At 33.8% G+C, this 11,036-nt stretch overlaps 1 protein-coding gene across 1 annotated transcript in view; it reads left to right on the top strand.

Moving 5' to 3' along the window:
- The first annotated feature begins 570 nt into the window (after positions 1-570).
- The window catches only part of Rassf9 (Ras association domain family member 9), a 37,191-nt gene continuing 26,725 nt past the window's right edge, over positions 571-11,036 (top strand). The window contains exon 1 of the mRNA XM_047547967.1: positions 571-803. Within this exon, the coding sequence (XP_047403923.1) occupies positions 757-803 (47 nt within the window). The 5' untranslated portion in view covers positions 571-756. The remainder of the gene's footprint in view (positions 804-11,036) is intronic.

Raw genomic sequence — 11,036 nt, 5'->3', positions numbered from 1 at the left:
GCCCATAGGTCTGTCAATCTTTGGAAGATGAACTTAAGAGAAGTGGAGTTGAAGGAACTCCTGTAATCATGAACTCAGGAGCTTAAAATCCCAAGTGGTCTGTGAGTCCACCTTGATCCATTCTCCAACAACACTCTACTTTAACTTACTTTATTGGCACCGGGGCAGGGGATTTTTGCATGGAGTGCATAGGCAAAGACTTTTTGGCCCTAACCCCTGCCTGCCATGATCAGATTACATTTCACAGAGGGGAGCTGACTGAGAGGTGGGGGTATTTACTTTTAAACCTTTTATGTGTGTTCACCTTGTGTGGTTGGGTGTGGAAAGCGGGGGAAGGGTGTTTCCAAATCGAGTGAATTTCCCATTCCATGGGTATTACCATGCCTGTGGGGTTGGCAGTTCTTAAAGTTTAGCTAGTCTGCAAATAACTACAGAACACAATAGAATTCCCCTCCCTTCCCCTCTTCTCTTTCTCCTCTCTTTTCCTGCTTCCAAACGCCTTCTTCAAGGCTGGAGCTGGGCAGGTCTCCAGAGGTGCAGCAGCCACAACAATCCCGCAGTTCAAAGTTAAGCAGCAGTTGCACAACTTCCAGCAACTCTCTCAGCCGACTACTAATGAGCTGAAAGCCAGGAACTTCTGAAGAGGTGAAGAGGAAGCTTCCAGACCTCCTCCCTTCACCCTAGAAATCCAGATACTCCAACCCCAGCCCCAGTTCACTGAGATACAGTTCTTGTTTTTCCCTTGCCGGATAGATCATGGCTCCCTTTGGAAGAAACTTGCTAAAAACTCGACATAAAAACAGGTAAAGTCGTGGTGTGTGTGTGTGTGCGTGTGTGTGTGTGTGTGTGTGTGTGTGTGTGTTTTCATTTAATTTCTGAAAAACTGCTTTTGTAGCACAAAACGCTAAGGACTTAGATCTAGTACAATATCTAGCTGGTAAGGATATTTTTCCAGTATTGATGATTGCAGTAGTCAGCATGAACTAATAAGTGAGTGTTTTTGACTCCCTTTTTCCCTTTTGGTCTTTTAATTCCACAGCTAACATCAGTATTATCTCTTCTTGCTCCCTGAACATTTGAGGGTAGTAGAATGACGTTTCATTTGGCCTGAACTGTAGAATATTGTATAAAGGGTTAAAATTTTAAGGTAGAACTAGGATTCATAGCCACTTATTAGAATGAGAAACACTGCTGCTGAAATAAATTCTGAAACAATGCTTTGGTTTCCCCTGGGAGAGGGGCATTCCTGAAGCCTGGAAAGTTCCCAAGTAAAAATAGTCTGTAGAGAAACTTTTTGTGAACTGATTCTCTTGAAAATCTTCAAGAAGTATAGGTGGTTTTAGGCACTAAAAAGGGATTCCAGTAGCTGTTTGCCTTAATCCTTATTATTACTAGTTTACTTTGATTTAATTTGATATTTCAAACCTGCAATGCCCACAATATAAATGTGTACTTAAAACAAGTGTTTGTGTGGGCGAGCGCGCGCGCGCGTACACACACACACACACACACACACACACACACACATACACACACACACTTTTCTTGGGTCAATATGTGCATTTAGGTCCTATGAAACAGTTTAACTATGACTCAAATACTACATTTTTATGCCAAAACAAGTGAGAATAATTTTAGAGGTGAGTTTTATTTTTTAATACAATTTGTTTTGGCACAGGGGCTTTGCTGATATGCTTCTCTCAACCATGCCTGTCTGTACTTGTCATAATTTGCCTAGCGTAAATTTAAAAGGATACAATTACATCGTAGGAAATGATATAATTATTTTAAAGTATCTGCATGACAATATAGTGAGACACTTTAAAGTAAATCTTCGTATTTTATTTTGTACACAACTATCTATTTTAAAAATTCTGTTTCTTCTAACCCATTCCAAATGAATTGATCATTTGAGTGGTTAAATTTCCTTAAAAACTCAAATAGCCATAGTGAATACTGTAAAACTTTCTAAACCAGTATTATTTGATAATAACATGATCATATATATGTTATTTATGAAATAATGCTTTGTTATGCATTTTAGAATGAAAAGGTTTGAGTATTTTCAAAAAATTAATAGTGGTTATGCAAATATGTTTGTGTTTTAATGACAATGTACTAAAAAATATTCCAGAATAGTCACAACCAAAAAATTCTTTTAGGTGATTTTTCTGTAGTGCTGTTATTGTAGAATTATTTTGGCATCTGGTTAAATGCCATCAAGATATGTAAATAGTTACTTTGGGAAGTTTATTGTTTTATAAAGCAAATTGTGTTTCTGGTAAATTGGGTGCTCAAAGTTTTATTTGTGTTTTTTTTTGTAAAGTTTTGAAGAATTGTCATTGGTATGCCAGCGAACAGTGCGATAAATTTTGCATGCTCCCCAGTGACTTTCCCCTAGAAAAAGTACATAACTTCACTTTCATTACATCAGTATTGCCACCCACCACCTATTCTTCCCATAAAACTAGCTATCATTCAAGGAGGTGAGTACTCAAACATTGTTAATCTGATATTTTCTGTGCAAAATTATGGAAAGGTAGAAAGAATGAGTTTCTCTGAGAAAACAGAAGGTGATGTTTTATAATGAATGCAAGTATTTTGGCAAAGGTGGTTGGTAATATTGCAGATATTCTTCAACCGCTGTAATAAGTGGTTGCATCCCTTTACAGAGTTTTACTTTCCTAACCAGTAAGAAAAATTACAATCCACAGCTGTGGCCAAGAACATAAATATATAAATATTTCAACTTAAGCAATGGATAATTATTAGGGTGTATTGAAATAGAATTAGTGTATTTTTGTTTGCTGGTATTTAGTATTGCTATCTATGAAGTCTTTTTTTTTTTTTTTTTTTTTTTTCACCTTCTCAAAGTTAAAACTATAGACCAAAATTAGTTACATTGTTCAGTTTATCCATTTCGGTTACCACATTCCATGATAACTAAATAATCCTACTTCAATATAGAGAGCCAAACATTTTTTCTGAACAATGAATTATTTGCTCTTTTACCAAAAATGTAACTGATGATAAAACAGTTATTTGATAAGTGCTAATGCATTTCATTATATATAATTTGTTATAGGATACCAAAGAACAATTTGAGTAACATATTTATACTCTTGTCATACATAACTTGATAAAAGAACACTTTGTATTTTATATTTTTATATTTATCAGCAGGAAAAGTGCACATTGATGAAAGGAATATTGGAAATTTGAGATCATAGCATTTAGTTTACTGAATTTTTTTGCTTGTCATTTCATTTTCGTTCACTTTTGCAGTGATATAAATTCCCCAAGATTCAACTTCATGAGATAGTTCTGTAATTGTTTTTATAATAAACAGATGTTTGAGAGTTTTAGAGATGAACAAGATGGAAATAATACTTCAAGGATGAGGCATGAGAACTCTTAAAAACAAACTAGAAGGCTTGCAGAGAGGGTGGGTCCATATGTCTAGACAAACCTATGTTTTCATGCATAGGACAGTGTCTGCATGTGGAGAATCTGTAATACAGTTGTTTATTTAATTTTGTAAGTGAAAATTATAATTTGCATTCACACTAGAACATAGTAATTATTTTATTCCTTATTCATCATGTGATGCAAAGCTGGCATTATATAAAACTGAATGTTTTATGAAGGATTGATGGACATTTGATATAATCCAAAATGTAAAATGTGATCAAATAATTCAATGAATTTGGACATGTGGTGAATCTTACACTATCAGATATTTTATTATAAATTTTAGAGGCATTTAATTTAAAACTACAGAAAATAATCTTCAGAAGACTAATTTTTGATCCCCAAACATGTTGAGAATAATACATGGTCCCAAAATAATTGAATTTGAACATACAAACTTTTCAGGCTTTTTATTTCAAACTTTCATATAAATAAATGGGAGCCAAGCTAAAATTTTTTGTTTATAATCAGAGTTAATCTCTTAATAGTTTCTAATTATAGTAATATTTAATTGAAAGAGTACAGTTTTAAGAGGGTCTTTTGGTTGTAGGAGATAAGATTGTTTACTGTGGTTCTAGAATATTAAAATATTCTGTCACTAAAACCTGAACAGATTGGTATATACCAACATATTGGTTAATCAGTCTTTTGTTCAGCAAGAATAATAAAAATAGTGGAAACCTAGATATCATTTTCAACAAACTATTTGAGTTTCTGAAAGTGTATTGTAAGTCACTAAGCAGCCATTGTTTCCTACCTGAATGTCAAAGAAGTAAATAATGAAGCACAGATTCATTTGATACTTGACATTCGTGTGAACATTCAATAATTGAATTGATTATTAACCTATTTAACTATTCAAAGAGACTCCATTTGCAAATGTGATTGTTTTTATGTTAGATTTTATTTTCAAGGTAGTAGTTGCCTCACAACTTAATATGTCTCAAAAGCAATCACAAACTTTTCTTAAAGTTAAGAAAACTGCAATGTCACTATAAAGCTTTTTGAAACACTTAGTGATGACATATGATCCCCTGGTGTCTTAACTAATAAAATTGGGGGTTGGGGGGACAGGTGGGCACAGAAAATTGGTTAGAACTTTTGCCAAGCTTTGCTAGAAACAGAAAATTAACATAGTGAAACAATATCTCACATATTTGTCAGAAATTTGAAATTAATTTATTATGTGATTAGCAAGATAAAAGAGTCCTGACTACAAAAAGATGTAATCTAGTTTTAAAAGGCCTCCATAATAATTTTAAAGTACTATTTCAACTTCTGTAGGCTTTGGCCTCTGTAACATCATGTCTTTCCTTGACTTTTCCTTAACATAAGGATATATCTGTCATAGGCTATACCAGATGTCTTCATAATACCAACCCCAAATTAAAAGGACCCCCCAAATGTACTTGTTATTATCTTATAATGAATATATTTGAAATAGGTATTGCAGCTGCATTATTTTATAATTAGTGAATAAAGTTTGCATTAAAATTTTCTTTTGAATGTATTTGAACATATATGGCCAGTTTTTCTTTTTTTCTTTAATCCAGGTGCATTATAGTGTCACCATAAATAAATCATGTAGTGACTGCTTCATCAGAAGTAAGAATTAACTTTTGCGGTTAGGGTAAAAGTTTTTGGCAAGAGGAATTTCTTCTCCCTGTAATTAGAAGTATGGTAATTTATGAATTCCGCAAAAAAGAAACATCATGTACTATTTCATGTATGCTTCAAATAAAGATTTAAAGTGTTTCCAAACCTGGATTAAGAAATGCTACATATTTCGGTATGTAAAGATTCATACTGCTCTGGAGTTCTTGAAAGATATTTGCCCTGATGATACCTAGTGATTTAAGTAGTTACTAGTTGGCAGCAGACAGAACCTTTGGGGATGATGACTAGAATGCTTTATCCCTGGCAAAAATTATTCCAAAAACATTGGCAGGGATGAGATTAAGCTCCAGATTAAAACTCGTGTTGCACTCAAAAATACCAAAGTCAGCTGAAAATCTACTATGTAAGATGTATTATGTGCCATACCAGTGCATGGCACTTGTCAAGGAAAGAAGTTCTTAGATCAATTTTTGGAAACAAGTTTCAAGAAGTTTGTAACTGTTTAACAATTTAATTTAGAAAATGTTTTCTGTAACTTAGAAAGTTTTGATGTTGTTTGATTGCTATGCAGGTCCAGGAGACTTATTGATAGCTCTAAGTAATTCATAAAAGTGTAGCTCTTTTTTACTTATTTTTTTTAGTTCTGAAAATAAGAGAAGTTGAAGTAGGGGTATGTGTCTGTCTCTTCCAGATATTTGTGGATACCAGGCTTTGACAAGGAATCTGTTGTCTCTAGCACATTGGCCTTCAGTAATGAGTCCTCATGATATCCAAGCCCTGCATATGTCAAAGGGAAAAGTTTGACACCCTTATGTGTTCTAATCTTCTTTAACATATACTTGCTTATGGTGTTTTTAAGGACATTCAAATGCGGCATTGGTAGAATACAATGTTTATGTCTTAAGAGTTCATTGTTTACTATTTTTAATAGATTTTGATTCCTTTACTGTGAAACCAATTGTAATATACCTTCTAGAGAAAGTTCCTGAATTTGTTGTGAAGCAATTACAAATAAAGGTGATCATCCAGTACAAAGTAATTATTCTATCTAAATGGAGTTGGTTTCAGTAAGGTATTTAGTACTTACCATGGTAAACAAGATTTTCAAGAATAAGAGTATTCAATGGGAATTAAAAGTTCTAACAAGGAAAATTTTCTTTAAAGGTTTATATCTGCAAGCTGGAATACCCTCTGTTTTTATAAATAAAGTAACACAAGATTCCTATAAAAAATTCTTATTAAGTTGCATGGCATGGTGGTGCATTACCTATAATCCCAGAAGCTTGAGAGACTGAGGCAGGAGGATCCTGAGTTCAAAGCCAGACTCAGTAACTTAGTGAAGCTCTAAGCAACTCATTTTTTTTTTTTAATTTTCTTTTTTTTTTTTTTATTATTGTAAACAAATGGGATACATGTTGTTTCTCTGTACATGGCGTAAAGGCATACCATTTGTGTAATCATAAATTTACATAGGGTAATGTTGTTTGATTCATTCTGTTATTTTTTTCCCCTTCCCCCCACCCCTCCCACCCCTCTTTTCCCTCTATACAGTCCTTCCTTCCTCCATTCTTGCCCCCCTCCCTAACCCTAACTCTAACCCTAACACTAACCCCTCCCACCCCCCATTATGTGTCATCATCCACTTATTAGCGATATCATTCGTCCATTGGTTTTTTGAGATTGGCTTATCTCACTTAGCATGATATTCTCCAGTTTCATCCATTTGCCTGCAAATGCCATAATTTTATCATTCTTTATGACTGAGTAATATTCCATTATATATATATATATATATATATACCACATTTTCTTTATCCATTCATCAATTGAAGGACATCTACGTTGGTTCCACAATCTGGCTATTGTGAACTAAGCAGTTATGAACATTGATGTGGCTGTATCTCTGTAATATGCTGATTTTAAGTCCTTTGGGTATAGGCCAAGGAATGGGATAGCTGGGTCAAATGGTGGTTCCATTCCAAGTTTTCTAAGGAGTCTCCACACTGCTTTCCAGAGTGGCTGCACTAATTTGCAGCCCCACCAGCAATATAAGAGTGTACCTTTCTCCCCACATCCTCACCAACACCTGTTGTTGCTTGTATTCTTGATAATCGCCATTCTAATTGGGGTGAAATGGAATCTTAGGGTGGTTTTGATTTAAGCAACTCATTGAGACACTGTCTATAAATAAAATATGGAAAAGTGCTGGGGATGTAGCTCAGTGATTAAGTGCCCCTGAGTTCAATCCCCAGTACCAAAACAAACAAACAAACAAACAATCAAACAAACAAAATTTTCATTAAGTATAGATAAATGAGAACAGGGACCTTACCTGTCTTGTTCTGGGCTAGATAACCAGTGAATAGGTGCTTAAGAAATACTTGATAAGTGAATAAAAGAATTCAATATATACTCTCAAAATATAGCTGACCCCATACAGTACTTGAGTCAAAGTGGTAGATCAATATACTTTTTATTAAATGGGAGCTTGGGTTACTTTAAGGATGAATCCATAATTGCAAGACTGACCTCTCATCATCTCTCTTTCCAGGCTCAACTCCTTACCTTCAAATACTGAAGGTCGTACCTGACAAAAAGATGCTATGGGAAACTTTACTGGGTTTCTGATTAGAAAAAAGCAAAAAAAAAAAAAAAAAAAAATTCAAACAGGAGAAATGTTACTAGTTCCTGTCTGGCAATGTTCTTACCTCATTTCAGGAAGACTTGGATAGAGCCATGTGTGTATGAGTGAGGTTTGGTGGATGCAGTGTGTGGCCACCACAGACCCCACTGCTACACGTGGAACATCTACCCTTCTTCTGAGATTAGAGGAAAATATGATCAGGAAATATCTATTATCTCACATGAAAGGAGGATTTACATTCTCCCTGTCAGATTTTTAGTTATAGAACAAAGGAAAAGTGTTGGAAATAGGCAAAAAATTTCTGTCTAAGAAGTTGAACTCTCTAGTGGCCTCGACTTCCGGGCAAACCCCAGCTATGTCAGTACTAGTTGTGTGCCCTGGGGCAAATATTTAATCTTTCTAATACAATAACAACAATAATTATAACATACAAAGGGAAGCCCAAATTTTACAACATTTGTGTGTGGAGAGGGAGCTTGTATTCTTGTAAAAGAATATACAAGTATCAATTTTTTTAAAAAGTCTAAATACATTTGGGGCTGTGGAAAGTGACTATGAAAATGAAGATATAAAGAGCTAGACTATGAAAATGAAGCGGCTTCATTAATTTCAGGCTAGATATACCTTGACCTGCACTTCTTATAACATGTATTGTTCTTGTGATTTACAGAAAGCAACTCATTTGATATTTTAAAAAGTGCTGTGGGGGTACTATGATTTCTCCTATTCCACTTATGAGGCAACAGTGCCTTAATGTGACCCGGAGCAAGTGCAGTAATTAGTAAGCGGCAAAAACAGGATTCAAATTCATGTTCTAAGTCATTATCTTCTTGTGGTCTACTTAGGATTTAGTTTTCTCACCTTATAAATAGAGTTACTTCTAAAACATTAAGTGTTTGTAATAAACCTGATTATGTATGAAAGCCTTAGCTTAGTCCTACAACATAATACAAGCTCAGTAAATAGTCATTCATTATTCAAGTCTGTTTTGATGCAAAATGCTATGAAATATATCTCAGTTTTTGATACTTAATTATACTCTGATATCTGGGCCTTTGAAATCCAATGTTCACTCGCTAGAATTTCTCTATCACCACTGATATCTTTAAACTCTAGATATAAAGAGATTGTACATTTTTTAGCATAATTAGAAGTGAGTCTACAAATACTCTACACATTTCTTGGAACTTTGATGAAATACTTGAATTTCAACAGCTTTTAGGTTTTATTCTCATACCTCTTTTGAGCCAAATTATGAGACCATTGATAATTTTGCAATGTACAGCACAATACATAGTACAGCATAGTTACAAATCAGATTACTGGTGTTTTTGTATAGTTTTGATAAAAGAAAAGATACATTATTAAAATATTTTAGTTTCATATTTATATTATAAAATGAGAATGTAAATATTTCATGTCCAAGATTCTATGATTTTAAAATATCCTTTGCTGAATTGACTTAAATTTTATTTTATCACTTTTTTCTTTCTGAAAAGAACTAAAGAAAAACTGGAATTAGAAAACAGATTTTTTTTTTTTTTTTTTTTTTTTTTTGTAACTTTACCAAAAGCACTGGGTAATGACACATAACCTCCACCAAGAAAGTTAACATTATGGTGAAAGTCAACGTGTTTATTTACACGCTTACAAAGGTGTAATTAGCTTATAAATGATAATATGTGAGAATTTTTCAGTGTTTAATATTTGCTAAATCCTATTCTAAGTTCAACAACATAAGTATATGAATTTTATGGAACATAAAATTGTTATTTTATTTCTTTAGGATTGGGAAACTGTGTCATGTGTACTGTACCAGACATGCAAAGGCATAACCCCATTCCTAAGAGATTAAACTCCTAATTGGAGAAAATAGCATTATAGTTAAATAGCTCATGCATAAACTTTTTTTCTCAAACTCACTCTTCCGTGGGAAATGGTCTTTGACAAGGTCCATAAAATCATAATCTTTACAGTACAATTAAGAAAATGAGAGTATAATCTCTTGGAGTTGTGGAAGGCTACTCCTCTGTAGAGCAGGCGCTCAGTAAGTGGTGGTGATAAACTCTAACTCAAAGTCTAGGAGAGAAGACTAAATGGAAGTAAAGAAAAATAAAAGGTGAATCTTCATAATTAGGAAGTATTTATTAGACACCCACAGGTGACAGGCTTGGACAAGAGAAGGGAACACAACGAAGTACACAAAAATATGTAGGAGGGGGCTGAATCACACACAGCAAAGACTGACTCAGGTAGGATAATCAAAAGAGAAAACCTAGGAACTAGGTAACAATACGGTCAGTTTGGCAAGCATCCATAATCATGGTTGGGTGGAAAACCATGTTGTACAATTAAGGTTGCAATGGAAGTGTTTAGGAAAAAATCAGAATGTCTTTATATAACAGTGTCAGATTTAAAGTCAACTGTAGTGGACTGTTCTTCATTCCAATAATAATATTAAATTGTTCGGTTTATCAGACCAAGGAATTAAGTTATTTGATCATTTTATGACTCTTTTGAATTTTAACTTGTTAATGTAGATGGTGGACCAACTTAAGCAAATTTTCATGCCCACCAGTTATGGTGCATGAGTGATAGAAGTTTGGTGTTTGAAGCTTATTGATATTCCTCATGGTGATGAATGGAACATTTTATGACCACCTCAAATATCTTTAGTTACTTGTATATTGTTTATTTTGATCTCTTTCAATTGCACTGGGATTCCCTACAGTTATGGTTAACAGGAAATCTGGCAAACAGTAGGAGAGCATTAGTTTTGAAAGACCAGTCTCCCAGCAGTGGAGCCTGAAGATATTTATTTTTAGCTATGCAAATAAGACCTCACAGTTGCCTGAAAACTTGGAGAGATGCTATAGAAAAACCATGGATAAATTTCATGGAGTAGACCTATAGTATCTACATTTACTTATGAAGAAAAGAGTGAACAATTTTAAAAAAGCATGAAAAGCTGTTGAGGACCTTAGTATTTGTCTTTTTTTTTTTTTTTTTTTTTACTTCCTGTCCTACTGTCATAGAGAAAGTCATTTTTTCCCCAGAAATATTAGAAATGTCATAAAAGTTTGAAAAAGTTACTTTTCTCTAAAGTTTGATCATAGTAGTTTTCCTTGTAATTAGGAGAACTTACTATAATCACACTTTAGAGGATTAAGTTAAATGATGACTTGTGCAATATAATGCTTTACACAGTCCATGCATACTTTGGTCTTGTTTTTGAATATATTTTAGCATCTAAAAGAAAACGGTTAGAGCTATCCTGTTTTCTCAGATTTGTGATCTACATGTA

Source organism: Sciurus carolinensis, chromosome 4 (genome assembly GCF_902686445.1).
Source record: "Sciurus carolinensis chromosome 4, mSciCar1.2, whole genome shotgun sequence".
NCBI lineage: Eukaryota > Metazoa > Chordata > Mammalia > Rodentia > Sciuridae > Sciurus > Sciurus carolinensis.
Note: the sequence above shows the minus strand (reverse complement) of the source record. Positions and strands in the feature narration are given on the sequence as shown.